Source organism: Odontesthes bonariensis, chromosome 15 (genome assembly GCF_027942865.1).
Source record: "Odontesthes bonariensis isolate fOdoBon6 chromosome 15, fOdoBon6.hap1, whole genome shotgun sequence".
Taxonomy (NCBI): domain Eukaryota; kingdom Metazoa; phylum Chordata; class Actinopteri; order Atheriniformes; family Atherinopsidae; genus Odontesthes; species Odontesthes bonariensis.
The window spans coordinates 29290759-29305818 of NC_134520.1; the positions used below are offsets into that span (position 1 = coordinate 29290759).

The 15060-nt window shown below is 39.0% G+C and overlaps 1 protein-coding gene across 20 annotated transcripts in view; it reads left to right on the forward strand.

The window, feature by feature from the left end:
* Positions 1-15060, forward strand: part of lrrc7 (leucine rich repeat containing 7) — a 139335-nt gene that overhangs the window by 52471 nt on the left and 71804 nt on the right. For 9 of the 20 annotated variants that reach the window (XM_075485884.1, XM_075485891.1, XM_075485893.1 and 6 more), the window contains exon 1: positions 6541-7098. The exons of 2 other annotated variants lie outside the window; for them this stretch is intronic. In XM_075485884.1, the coding sequence (XP_075341999.1) occupies positions 7074-7098 (25 nt within the window). In that variant the 5' untranslated portion in view covers positions 6541-7073. Of the gene's footprint in view, positions 1-6540; positions 7099-15060 lie in introns of those variants that run through there. 9 more of the 20 variants (XM_075485894.1, XM_075485886.1, XM_075485903.1 and 6 more) reach the window with 2 other exon arrangements.

Below are 15060 nucleotides of genomic sequence, written 5' to 3' on the forward strand. Positions count from 1 at the left end.
AATCCAAACTGGCTGAAATAGAACCTGTGGGCAAAACCGGGCTCTCATAAAATACATTTTCAACACAAAGAACATTTACATGACACAAGAAAAAAAGACTGAACTGTTCTATTAGTCTGACCAAAACCGTACTTTTAAAATGCATGTAAATGTGTTAGTCTGACCAAACACCTGCATGTATTTACAAAACTAGACTAAAATGGACTTTTAGGGGCGCGTTGTACATGCTTCAAAGTTACTTTTGTCACATATTTTTGTAAAAAAGTACAAGTGTATATCAATACAGCAGAACAAAGCTGCTCTAATTAACATATTTTTCTGTTTCTTTCTTTCACGGTAAAGTGAAATTTATCAAGGCTACATGTCAAACTGAGTGGTTTTGTGGCCCACTTTATGTTCGCCTAGACCTGAATAATATTTCTTAAGTATTTCCATAGACTCTTGCTCCCTCAAAAACAAATAAGATGTCGATAAAATCATTTAATTTCTACAGCCTAATAGATATCATGAGATATAACATGTTGTCATACTTAAGAGATATAATTTAATTGTCATTTCATTCAGCTCAGCTTACCTTGTTCAGTGTCAGAGATCCACTTGTAAATGTTGTAACTGTGGGAGTCATTTTCTAAACTAACTGAAGAAATTTAAGAGTTGATTTGACTACTTACAAAAGCTTGCACAGCTGCATCAGTTTCATTCATGTGTTGACAGTCAGTAATGTTCAACATAGGTGTTAAAACACTAAAAGCTCGACAGACAATCGGCTGTCAAAGTTAGAACTGTTTTTTATTCTTGTATTGGATCTGTATTGCCAGGCCGGGGTCCTGCTGATTAGGGCGAACTTAAACTGAACTCTGACTAGCTTACAGAAACATTGTCAATCTAAATCAGCAAAACCAAACCTTAATATTTCTGTAATACACAGCCAGCCCATAAAAAGGCCATTGACAAAAGATAATTGTTGGTTGCCTTGGTTACATGTAAATATGTTACAACAAAATTGTGTCACTTCCTGGTTGGGTTTAGGTTGTATGGTTAGAGCTACAAATGAAAACTTCTTTGTTGGGGTTAGAAAATAATCACGGTGAGGGCTTAAACACATTCTTTTTACAGCATGACAGTCACCCTAAATGTTGCCATTTATACCATTCACATATTCTTCAAACATAATTAAAAGTCACAACTGCCCATGTTTTTAAATACTTTTCAACATGTTCCCTAACCTGAACAACCTATGTTGGCATTCAAATAACAAAAGTCAGTGTATCCAGTGTAAAAAAATAATTTATGTGAGGAAGAATAACTCCCAGGACTTTAACCAAGGAGACATTCACTCAGGCACCACATGAATCATACTTTTTAGCGTTTCTCTTTTAAAAAAAACTTGTTTTGTTGTATGAATTTTATTTTAGGGCTTTACGACCGTGTGGTGGTTAGTACTGTCGCTGCACAGCAAGGAGGTTCCTGGTTCGAATCCTGCCTGCTGTTTTTCAGCGTGGAGTTTGCTTGTTCTCCCCATGCATGCGTGGGTTCTCTCTGGGTGCTCCGGCTTCCTCCCACTGCCCACAAACATGCATGTTAGGTTAAGTGGTGATTCTAAATTAACTGTCAGATCGAATATGAGCATACATGGTTGTTTGTCTCTGTGTTGGCCCTATGATGGACTGGCAACACGTCCAGGGTGTACCCTGCCTCTCGCCTGATGGCAGCTGGCATAAGCTCCAGCCCCCCTGTGACCCTGAATCAGATTAATCGGGTTTAGAAAATGGATGGATGAATGTTTTATTTTTGGAGTTTTCTTTGCACTCTCTGAATAAGTTGAGATGGCAAAACCAATAAGGCATCAAAACTACTCAGGAAAACATCAGGATTTAGGTAAAGATACACCATTTTACAATGTTGGCTACCTTTGATACCAAACAACAGCAAAGAATGTTTTTATGTAGTTGTTGTGACCACACTATCATGCACAGTAACCACAAGCAGCAGTCAGTCACAGATACCACTTGAAACTCAGTAAAATCTCTTTGTATTGATTTTAGATAACTGTAAAGCCTGGCCTCTTGTGCCTCACTGCTTTTATAAAATATAGGTAATATAATACATCACTGTAATCAAATAGAGAGTATAAGAGTGTACAGCTGCATATAGGAAAATCATAAGAATTATTTTCTTAAAAATAGACAATTATTATTTTACATTTTTCAGATATATGTTAGAATATGTTAGACTAATGTATTTTCAGGATAAACTTAATTTTATTTCTAAAAAACTAATAAAGAAAGATAAATATCAACTTGCCCACAAGCCTTCTTATCCTCTTTCAGAAAATCAAGAAACGTTGTTTCAAATATATTTTTCCAATTCTGAAATGATCCAGTAGATTACGTTACTTTAGGGTCTTTAATTTAAAACTAAATTATCTGATTTAAAGAAAGCCCAAAGCTCCTTAACTGTTGCCAGGCGACAACTGTTATCCTAGCTAAAAAAGAATCTTTTCAGATTCATCTGAAGCCCATTTCAGTCCTGGCAGTGAGATGTTGCTGAAGCTGTGTTGGACCATATAAACCTGAATGTGACATGTCAGCATGCAAGCTGCAATGACCGGGCGAGAAAGATGATTTGCAGTTTGAGACAATGACTGGCTGCCCAGCTTCCTGTTTACTCACAGACTGTGGTCAAACTCAGTCAATCTTGGAGAATCCCAGTGCTGCCATCTGGACTAACTGGAGCTCCGTCCAGGCACTGCCAACTGGCACAGATAAGGATACTGTGTCACTGTTACATCAGAATGTAATAGAGGTGGGGTCAGAGGTCAATTCTGTATTTATCCAACTTAATCTTTCCATTTGTGATTATTTTGTCATGTTCTGATGACCTCCAAGATCACTGGTCCATGTGCAGTAGTGATTCTTACATCAGCGCATAATTTATTGCCCATACTGTTTGAAATGATTGACCAAACACCCTGAGTGACGCTGTCCTTCTGGAAGGAAACCTTTATTGTCTCATGCAGTTGGGCAGATAACTGGAATGGAGAGTAGTGGACAGCACTACAAAGGTCTGAACATCAGAGATACCTGCTGATGCTGTGGAACACTAAAGACATTCCTAAAGCTAAAATGTGACTTGATGATCTTGCCAATACTCTCGAAGTGGAGAGGATTACATACATTAGATGAACAGCTGAGCTTATTTGAGGCCATCTGGCAACCAGTCATTCAGTATTTGGAGAAGATAACAGAGTGTGATGCTACTTCCAAAATTTATTTTGTTACTCCCGGAATACAGGATCCTCTGGTTCTGTATTGGCTGTGTGGCTGGTTAGGTGGTGGGAATGTTTGCCCCCCCTCCATTATTTTCTTTCTGGTGTCTGCAATTGTTCTTTAAACTTACAAAGAATTTCTATATCACTTTCCTTATGTTATAATCACATAATCCTTTGCAAGCCATACATCATCAGTGACTTTACTCATAATGTATATATCTTTTTTAAGTCCTAAAATAAAAAAATCTAATCTAAATCTTATCATAGTATTACATTATAGCATAGTATCATAGAATTGTATTTCATTAGATTATCTTATTCTACATTTTACTTCATTAATCCTGTTGGGGTAGATTTGGCTGGCATGAACATTCTTTTGCAAACATACTCTATGCTCCTCACAATCACAGTTACAGACTTTTATTTCTGAAGCTGTAGTGTTACCTGTAAAAATAAAAGGAACAAAGTTAAGATTACTGAGAAGCCGATGGAGTTTTTAACAAGCCGATGGTAAGCCAGCGCTGTTAACAACTATTTCAGCAACTATAGGATGCACACTGATGTCAGCAACCCTCTGAATATACCACTGAACTTAAAATCTAATGTTTGCATCTCCGTAGTCTGACCCTTAATTTGGATTGTGCCAATATTCTGTTGATCTGTTGTTGGTTCAAGCAATGATATAGCATTCACCAGCCTCTCAAGTAGCCTTTATTTAGCTCTTTTTACTGTAATCCATTGGCCTCTGATCAGCTTCTCTGAACCATTACATATTCCTCCCCCTGAGCAGTTAATCCTGATGGTCTTGAATCTAAACAAGCCCACTTTTATGATTCTCTCTCATACCAGTGTTACAAGATTTTGAAAAATGCTAATGATGTAATTTTGAGTTTTGTAGAACTGTGACTGCTGATCCCTGCAAAGATGAACAAATGACAGACAACAGAATACACGACAGACTAAACCTTTGAGCTGAAGGGATGCTCACAAGAATGAATAGATTTACAAATAATTTTGTGAATAACTCATTGTCAACCTGATAATTCTTACTTGTCGAGAATGAAAAAAGTCAGGCCTGCCTGTTACTTGGATTCATTGCTCTAATGAGTGATATTAAAAGAAGCAACCAGTATCGAAATAGCTCACGCTGTGTGTGGAAGAACTGATCAAAGTCAAAAGCATGAAAAAAGCAGCTGAATCAGATGACTACTGACTATGCGCAGCAATTTGCCACATGTGGATTTTAGAATAACGCTGCTCTCTCAACATCCATCATGTTCTGCACAAAATCAGCAGGGCCCACTAAAGTTTAGCCCAACTATCATGACTACTGCACATGTGAGTACTATATTGTCCATCCATCCATTTTCTATACCGCTGAATCCGTCGGTCGGGTCGCGGGGGGGCTGGAGCCTATCCCAGCGGTCATCGGGCGAGAGGCGGGGTACACCCTGGACAGGCCGCCAGTAGTACTATATTGTTCCACATTTCATTTTTTCAATGTGAAACTAGCGGTTGGCCTCTGAACTAGTATCACACGTTATCAAGAAATGCCTGTATTTCCTGATAGCAGGTTAATTTATTCAGTGCACAGTGTCAAACTGTTATTATCAGACTATTTTGTTAAATCAAATGATGAGATGAGGCCTTAATGACAACACAGTAATAGTCATGTCTGATATTTGGACCTCCATCTTTCAGTCAGATTTAATATAGACACTGAAATGTTGGTCAACAGGATGATAAAGAGGAGGGACATATTTATCCTAGGCTTGAGGCCAAATACTTAAACTTTCTGGCAGTTGGGACAGACTCAAACACAGCACTCATTGTTTGGACATTATTGCTGCCACTGCCGGCCAGCCAGAAGGCTGTTTAAGACTAGTTTATGTGATGAAAAGTTGGCTCGATTAAATATGTGATCCCTTTTTCTTCGACAAATGTTGTCACTTGTTGGACATTCAGATATTTGAAGTGATGATGTGATTATTAAAGACTTTAGAATGATTTGCTTCAGATAAGTTAGAAGGTTCAGTTTTGTGTTACCAAGTTTCCCTTTGGTTGGCTGGGCAGCCAAAAGAAATTGCGGTTAAGGACTAAGGACTTTTGGTCCTCCCTAACTGGATTGTAAAAGTGGTAACGTGGTTTGGTTTTTTAATAGATGATTTGTTTACCAAACAGAGCAGGTACGTGACCAGGAACCCATCAGGTTCTCTCTTAGTTGACACTATGCCGTATCATCACCTGGGAATGAGAAGCGGTTGGACCTTCATGATGAATTGCAGTCCCCCTCAGCTAGAAATCTTGTTTTTAACATTTTTAACATAAGAGGGATGGCTTCCATTGCTGGTGAGCCTTCGGCCAGCTTAGAAACCAGCAGAGCCTAGCTTCTGGTTGAACAAGGTTGCATTGGTCCCAGAGTGCTGTAGATTCTTGCTTGATTCCCCTGTGTGCTGCTAATCCTGGGAACTGGACTGCCCTACCAGCTCTGAGTCAGCCAGGCTGCTGGAGCTAGCTGCACCTGAATTGTTCAAAGCAAAGAAAGTTAATACATTGACATTATGATATTTCCTATGCATACAACCTTGTAGAAATCCTTCAAGTTTCTTGAGAAGTAAAGTCATATCCAGAGCAATTTTAAAGAAATGGAACAGTTTTTAGAGAATGTTTAACTGGTGAAGCCGGACTTTAAATCCTCAAAATACAAAGCGAGTCTCTAGCTGGGAGAGCAGGAGCCCCAGCTAGAGAGATGCATTTCACAACCTGGAAACACAAAAGTATGGATTACAACTCAATTATAAAACTTTTCCTAATGAGTCATTAGGATTAATTGTCCATATTATAGGTATGTTGATGCTTTGTTAAAGAGTGGATCATAACTGAAATGTTTTGTGGGTCGTTTAAGTTATTATTTGCTAACTCAAGCATCCAGCCACTTACAAAGACATCTTCCAACTCAAACATGAGCTGTCATCACGACTGGGCTATTTATGTCTAGAAAAAGAAAGAGAAATCTTTCTCAGGTAGATGAAGGCAGTGTGGCATCACTCTTTTGTCTCACAGACGACTCGATTTTAACAGTACGTGCTTGCACACCCATGTTGTGACACAATTAGATAAAATAGCATTTCCACTCTTTTTCTCCCTTTCTTTCGTGGAAACTCACAGGATAACAATGCTTAATTGCAACACATAAAGTTGCACACTGATGCGCACGCGCCACCTTACCTACTCTGGCGCCCTGGTTCCATCTTCATCCATCTCTCCTCTCTCCCTCCCTCTCTTCTCCCTCTCCTCTCTCCACGGGGGACAGATGGGAGGAGACGCTCCTGCTGAATGTGTTTTTCCTGCAGCGGGGTTTATGGTCACGGAGAAGAAGAAGCAGAAGCGCGCCGCTGGTCTCCCTCTGTTGCGGACCAGTCCGGTGGCATTTTCACAACCGCAGGCTGACCTCTCTTTTCCGGGTGTGCCCACATCTTGGATTTTTTTCTTTTCTTTTTACATGGACCGAGGAGATCTAGCGGAACGCCGTGTGCAGTCTGCATGTATAACCGACTTGGATTTAAACCTTACCGAGTGATCTTGAAATGATCCAAACTGCCCGGGTAGATGTGCACATCTCATCCGTTTTCTAGCCTCTGGGGTACCAAGGATGCAGTTGGTCGCGCGGGTACCTGTCCTGGTTTCATACCGGCTCAATTTGTCCCGGTAGACTGATCCTGTTCGATGCTGCGGAGTCCACAGGGGCCACCAGAGTGATTTTTTTTTTAAAGAACTGGATCAGCCACAAGCACCCTGACAGATGGATAACTACTCTACTTTACCACGTAAGGCACTTACTGATACCTGCAGTATTTCTCGTTCTGACTGTATGAACGGTGGGCATCCTTGCATGGATAACCACAATAAGTACGACCGAACTGCTCAAAATCCGATCCTTTTCATCATCAAAATTCTATATTTGCAGTCAATAGGACTGATAAGGCAACAGGCAAGTCATGATTTTCCATATTTGGTCGAAATAATAGGTTTTTAAAAATATGAGTAACCCCCAACTTGAGAGGCGCTATTCAGTATTTGCATCAATATTGCTACTTTATTGTTGTGCTGTGTACTGTGTGTCATAATTTAGCATTTTTTTCCCTGCTTATTTTGGATTAAGAACCTGCATCTCTTTATATACCCTTATCCTCAGGCCTCTCAAGCCCTGTGATGGGCTAATGAAACAATCATGACTGCAGGAGGAGGGAGGTGTGTGTGTGTGTGTGTGTGTGAATGAGGATGATATATGATGCAGTGTCATATACCTTCGCGTCTTGACATGTAGCCCCAAGCTGTTCTGCCATCACAGCGTCATGCTTTCATACATTATCACATACTCACACCTGTTAAATCCTTCAGCCTGAGGTATTGTAGCTTATTACACTATCTTGCCCATTAGTTGGCTGGATCAATCTGTCACACTTGCTACAAGCTTGTAATGACACAGGCTTGGTAACCAGCTGGCTAAATGGTTTATTGCTGCACTTGTACCTTTTATTTTTATTATCTGGACTGTAATCTTTCCAGTTATTATACATGCTGTAATTTGTTCACCAGAGTTATCTTTATGTATGTCTTTCTGACTTGCAGGGCACTAAGGGGTCCTTCTAATCAAAGAGAATATTTAATGACAATCTTCAGTGCAACATTTTTTTCAAAGCTTCTCTGTCTTTGTTGCTCCTAAGATGTCTCTGTTAATACATTTTCTTCTCAGCAAGGCTTTGCAGTCTCTGCTTACAGTAATTTGTCTTCTCATAAAAAGCTCTGCAGCCCAGTCTATATGCATGTGTATGTAATTATTTATACATGCAAAAATAATTGAATATATATATATATATATTATGCTGTGACATCATTCTGACATATTTGTGTCACTTTTCAGTGACTGTAAAGTGAGTACTGAGGTTGTTTATATCAATCAGCATTAAAACAAGTATCATATAATCAGGTAAAACTTAGTATCTCAAATATGCTATATTTTTTAGGTACTTTACTACGTCCTTTTCATAATTCTACTTCACAACATTTTGAAAAGGGAAATGATTTTCATTTGTTAAGATTTGCACAGCATCACCACCTATTTTGCAGATTTTTTTTCATATAAAACATATGGGGGGATTTTAGAAGAAGGAAGAAATTGCTGCCTATTGTTTTCTTGTGACACTGTAATACTTCTGAATACACTTTTAGAGTGGAATTTGCTGGTTGTTTTATTCACATTTTATTCATATTCAATTGTCATAAAATTCAACAATATGTTTTGTGGCAAATTTACTGATTGATTTAATATGTTTTAAAATGTTAATACACAAGTTTATCTAATTGTTGATGTGTTTAATTATTGATTCCTAACACATCAAAGCACAATGCATGGGGGAATGTCTCTTCAGCATTCTGTACAATGTAGGTGATAGTAATGTTTTGTGGTTGTGATTAAGTTAGTCTTTTAAGGGGATTTTAATCTCTTGAGAATATTGTGTTTGTGCAAACCTAGCACCTGCTAGCTTCCATCCAAGTGAGGCACCACATGCAAGAAAGTCAACGTTCTGTGCAGTCAGTCGCAGCAGGTCCCTTGCCAGAGATAAGAAAATGCTATCACTGACAAGATGGCTAATGTATATGCAATGATATGTGGCCCATTGGTGTTGTTTCAAAGGAGGCATTTCAGGAAGGTATGATGGAACTGAAGCCACAATATACTTTCGTTGTTACATCCTGTGTAGTGAGGAGCTGAAAGGAGGCTATACAGCTATTTATGTTGCAGAAAGAGCATCAGCTGCTCAGTGAACTTAACATTTAACATTTTCTGTAGCTGTAGCCATGAACTATGTGAGTTCAGAGGATTGTGTCTTTGTGTGCATGAATGTGTCACGCTTGAGCTTTGGAAAAAGGCCGACCAGATCACGTTTTTTTTCCAAGTGCCAGCACCTTTTCCCAATATTCCCAAATGAGAAGAAGGCAAATGTGGCCGCATGCGGCTGCCTTGAGAAAAAGTGCTACACATTTTTCTCAGTGTGCTTCGCCTTTTTTTTGTGCAGCCACTCCGCACACGTCTAGTTAAAAATCTATGAACTAATAGGACTAATAATTGGTGACAAAACTGAAGAAAAAAAGTCTGAACTGTATATGTGACAGCAGAGTACACATAGATGTTCTACAGGGCTCATCGTCTCCCTGAATGATGTGCTCTGGATATGGCACCACCAACACTCTTAAAGAAGTCCTACTTAAATAAACATTGTTTAAGCAAAAATGAGCCTAAAACAGGGCTCCATAGTAGCTCCTTGTACAAAATGATATTTACCTATTTACCTTATCTCTGTTGCTAATGGATTATTCATGCACTTTAAACCTTGTTGCAGTATGGCTGTCATATTAGGGAGTGACAAGCTTATTTAAATGATGGTAAGTGTCTTTTGTTTGGTAGTCATAGAGAAAAAACAATATTTGACGAATAGAATAGTGACCTGACAAATAGATAATTCAAAACAAAATTAAAGATATTACTGTTTTATCATAAAACAATGGTTACAGTAGAGATATATTGTCAAGATATGGTTTGTGCTGGCACTTTTTTGATAAAAACGCTGACAGAAAGTGTTCTGCAGTGCCCTGCCAGCACTTTTCTGCCAAAGAAAAGTTTAATGTGTACCCTAAAATCTGCTATGAAAATATTCCTTCAAAGACATCACAGAGTTACAAAAATCATTCCTCTCATTCCTCTCAGTCATGACCCATGAACAATTTGTGGGTTGCATTTCTCTGTGGAGATACTTCCCTGTGTATGTATTTCCTGTTTCTTCTTGTTACTGTGTTCTACACATTTTTGGGCTAAAACTTTTGTGCAGAGGATTAGTAGCAGCTGATGACACCATCTGTCAGATGTGCAAGGGTGTTGACAGATTTATTTTTGTTTTTAAATATATTATCAGTTGTAAAACTGTTTTTTATTTATCTGATTTTAATATAGCATGAGTTCTACTGCTAACTATTGGCTTCAGAGTTCCTCAAATTGATACTGAAAGTCCTTAATATTCCCCCATTAAAGCTAACGCTATGGAAGATATATGATTGCTGCCATTTCATATTTTTTGTTTGCTGAAACTATTACATAAAACCAAGCTGAAATTGATTAAACTTTAGTTTAGAGTGTAGCTTAAGGAAGAATAGTTTTGGTGGAGTTTTTTTCAAGATACAGCATTGTTTTTATTTTTCATTGTTTTATGCAGTGGTTGGTGTTTCAGATTGTTTGGCCTATATGGTTCCCTCATACGAGAAGCGAATGCTAAAAAAGATTGAAAAAGAGAGGCATTGTTCAAATTTAAACAAATTGTGATGATGAAAGTTTTACCTGCATTCATATATTTATTTTACAAAGGCTTAAACGGGACATACCATGTCGTCTTTCCATTTCACCCACATACAGTAACCATTTTAGCCTAACTATAGACCGTGTAAGTTTTTTTTTCTTTTCTTTTTTTATCACAGTCTCCAGGTCACCGACATGATACATGCATTAACATTTGCTCTTTAAAGAATCAAATTGCATGCAGATAGAGAAGGAAGGTTGGCTCAGGCTCTTGCTGCTGCTTCACTAAAGATCTAACAGGACACTGCTGTTCCTGCTGCTCCTGCTGCTGCTGGTTGCCTAGTGACTGTATCCATGAAACCGTCTCCCATCGTCATGGTAATGGACCAAGGCAGAGAGACCCGGGGAGGCAAGGGGTACAGAGATACCAGTACATCTGCAGAGCGAGTAATGATGATGAGGATGGATTGTGATTGTGTGTTTCCAAGGTTGATAATGAAGCTTACGATGCTCTGATTGTGACATATCGGTGTTGTCATATGTGCCGGTGGCATGATGACGGGCATGGAGAGTCTAGTTTGATTTATCTTTATTTGGCATCTTAACAGAGAAAATGTTCAGCGTCAGACATGTTGTTACCAGAGTATGACCAAAATGATTCTTTGCTCTATGGACTGATGGGTGGATGGATTGATAGACATACATGCTGTAGAATATATATCTGGAGTACTTCTCGGACACAGATGATTAGTCTTCAGTTTGATGGGGTTTAGCATCTACGTCAATAGGATTGCAAACTAAAGAAGCAGCTGTTAGCTTTAGGTATACATAAGCATTTTTGAGAGCTTTCAGTGGATATTCTGTAATTAATTTCACACAACATTTCACAGTCACCTCTTAGGCTAGTAGGATGTGAAGTAGTTGCCTGTGTTTAAGCATAAAAGTCACATATAGCAATTCTGCAACAGTTTCTTAAAACCGCCAAATCTATGTTAAGAAGATTTTAGAGAAGCTGAGTGAGGAGTAGCGAAGTGCCGACGGAGGAGGGAGGAGGAACAGACAGAAACATTATCCTCTTCGTCATGGCACATACTGTACTGTACATTCACACAGGCTGCCTGAAACTGCTCCAAACTGGTCTCTTAAAGGATGAATTTATACCTTACATTTTCTTCATTTATCTGGTTTAATGGGATTTATTTATTTTATTTTTCCACTTCCACTATGTATTGGTATGAAGCTATCTCTTCTGGCTTCTACAGTCGTGGTGGCAGTGTTGCCATGGTTGCATCATTTCCATTGTTCTCTTGAGGTCGACATAATTATTCAGCTTGAATTAGAGATTATGGATCCTTGAAAGTCTAACAGGGAAATAATAATTTGTTTAGTTATTTCAGTACATTTAAGACTATTGATTGGATCTGTCAGATTCTGCTGCGTGCAGCAAACAAAAAAATAGTATCAGAAATGAACAAAATTCTGCAAAAGCCAATGGCTTAATTAAAGACATTTCTGCGGAAAGCTGTAAAGACGAAATGGTTTGTTTTTTTGGCTTTCTGAATTTCAATGGATTTGAACATTTGAAGATGTCTATACAGTATTGACTTTAGGAACATTTTCGAAACAAAGTCCTGAATCTTAAACACAGCATTTTTTTTTTACTTTTTCTGATGAAAATCAATTGACCCTATTAATTATTTGTATAATATATTCAACATGTTAAGCTTAGGCTGCATCATGGGGCAGAAAATCTAACCAGATTCAGATGTTATTCATGTAGTCTTGCAGAGGAACACTTTTGAAACCCCTTGCTGTAATTATGTTTATTAGATTGACATATGTGCTTCCTTTGATATAAGCAGGAGCTAAAACTATACCCTTGAGTGCAAAATGCTCATTGCAGCAATGCTATCTTAGTCATGTGTCCAGTGTCCATAACTGTGATCCACCACAGAGCATATTTTTATTTGTGATACACTGAATGGACAGATTGCAGAGCTTCCATTATTTTTTTGTCGCAACAAAAAGCATCTCCTCATCTATTATGACGGCTATGAGGATACTCACGATGACCTTTTACTGAAAAGGGGCAAGTTAGGGCAGGATATTGTCGCTGGGATGTGCTAAGTTTGAAGTGTGAGATAATGCCGCTGCTCAGGACTGTGGAAAGTAGGACAGTGGTTAAAGGATAAGACCGATTTTTTTACATTGGGCCCTTGATTTCACATTATAACATGATGTTCTACTCACCCCTGCTTGTTGTTGAACATTTGGAGCTGTTCCGAAGATATTCGCGAGGTGTCTGGCTGCTCTCTTGAGATATTCGGCCATGAAACGGTTTCCTATGGGCAAGCTTATACAGGCACAAACTATGCTGTTTATAATTTATTAATTACTGTACACTAGCACTGATAACGTGGAGGTGCGTCGCTTACTTAAAAAAATCCGGGTTACTGTAATTTAGATTTTTTTGTCGTAAAGTGGGTGTTACTGACGTCCTCGTCTGCTACTGCCACAGACAGCCCACAGACCTGCTGCCTATTTATTCATTCGGCTAAAATTCAAAATTAGTAACCCGGATTTTTTTAAGTAAGCGACGCACCTCCACGTTATCAGTGCTAATGTACAGTAATTAATAAATTATAAACAGCATAGTTTGTGCCTGTATAAGCTTGCCCATAGGAAACCGTTTCATGGCCGAATATCTCAAGAGAGCAGCCAGACGCCTCTCGAATATCTTCGGAACAGCTCCAAATGACCAACAACAAGCAGGGGTGAGTAGAACATCATGTTATAATGTGAAATCAAGGGCCCAATGTCAAAAAACCGGTCTTATCCTTTAAGCAGCACCCTCACATAGGAGCCTCTTACAGATTACTTTAGGAACAGCTGTTTAGATGATATGGTGGTTGCATATTTAGTGGAAATAAAGAGTTGCCAGAAGCCATAGGTAACTACACGGTTGTTAGAAACCCTGGTAGGATTTAGCAAGGTGCTTCACACTGCACAATAGGCTCAGTATGATTGTGTATGTGTGGGTAGCTGAGTGGTTCACACTTGACCAATGTGTCACACAGTGTGACCTAGTGTTTCCGCTGAATCTGCAAGGTTTTGAGTGTGTGTGTGTACCTGTGTCCATTTAATTTGTGACCATGTTGCCTACTTGCTCAGTTACAGTGTGGTGGGAGATAACCCTAAAGTAAATTCTACTTTCTTATTCCAAAAATTCTTATGTCCTGAGAAGTTAAAGACACGACAAGGTGTCATGATAATGTTTTTGTACACTAAACCTGGGCTTACTTTCATGCTCCTCACCGAGCATTTATTTTGGGCATGGTGACCTGAAATAGATTATAATACAAGGTCATGGTGAACCTATCCCAGCTGTCATTGGGCGAGAGGCAGAGTGCACCCTGGACAGGTCGCCAGTCCATCACAGGGCCACACAGAGAGAAACGAGACAAACAACCAGCCATGCTCACACTCACTCCTGGGGTAACATGCATGTTTTTGGACAGTGGGAGGAAGCCGGAATACCCGGAGAGAACCCACGCATACATGGGGAGAACAAGCAAACTCCACACAGAAAGGCCCCAGCTGGGATTCAAACCAGGAACCCTCTTGTTGTGAGGCGGCGGAGCCGAGCCTATAAAACCTCTCGGTTAGCTTTAGCAAAAAAATCAAAACATTTATTATTTATGGTTGCCCTTTCATTGTTGTTTATGTAGCAATTGATAGAATCTCCGTGAGCCCTGCAAATTTGCTGCCATACACGTGATTTTTTTTTTGTTTCGTTAAAGAGGCCACAAAGGTGCCATCAAAAGCCCACAAAAATGTCAAGCGACAATAAAGCAAAACGGTGCGGTGTGGAGCTGGAAACCAAAATCATGAACTGTGGTATCTCAGTCCATGGGTGTTTGAGGGTAGTTTCAGGCCTGGGAATGTACAGACACTGCAGCACTCATCACAAAGAGAATGAGACACAAAAAATGATAAAGAATTTAGATGCATGACAAAAGCTGCACTGCATTATTTCTAACAGTCTGTGTTTTTTCTAGATCAGTGCAGTCAGAACAGTCTATATTTTCGGTTGTTCCACATATATTTGACACTTCCCAAACGGCAACAGAAAGCTAGAACAATGAGCAATGCATCCGCAAAGCTATGTTCACCACCAGCACAGAACAAAAGCTCTATCATGCCAAAACATTTAAAGATCAATTTCCCTATTCTCTAAATTGTCAGAGACACAAGTAATATACCAAGAAGAAGATGAAACGTTTGCTGTAAGTGTAAAACTAGCATGTTTTGTGCTGTTGACTCATTTCTGATGTGAGACAAAAATATTGTATAATGGTTAAGAATAAGTAAATGAATAAAGAGGTAAAGGGGTGCTGCTTCTACTTTGCAAAAATATTATTTTCATATTTAATGAAAC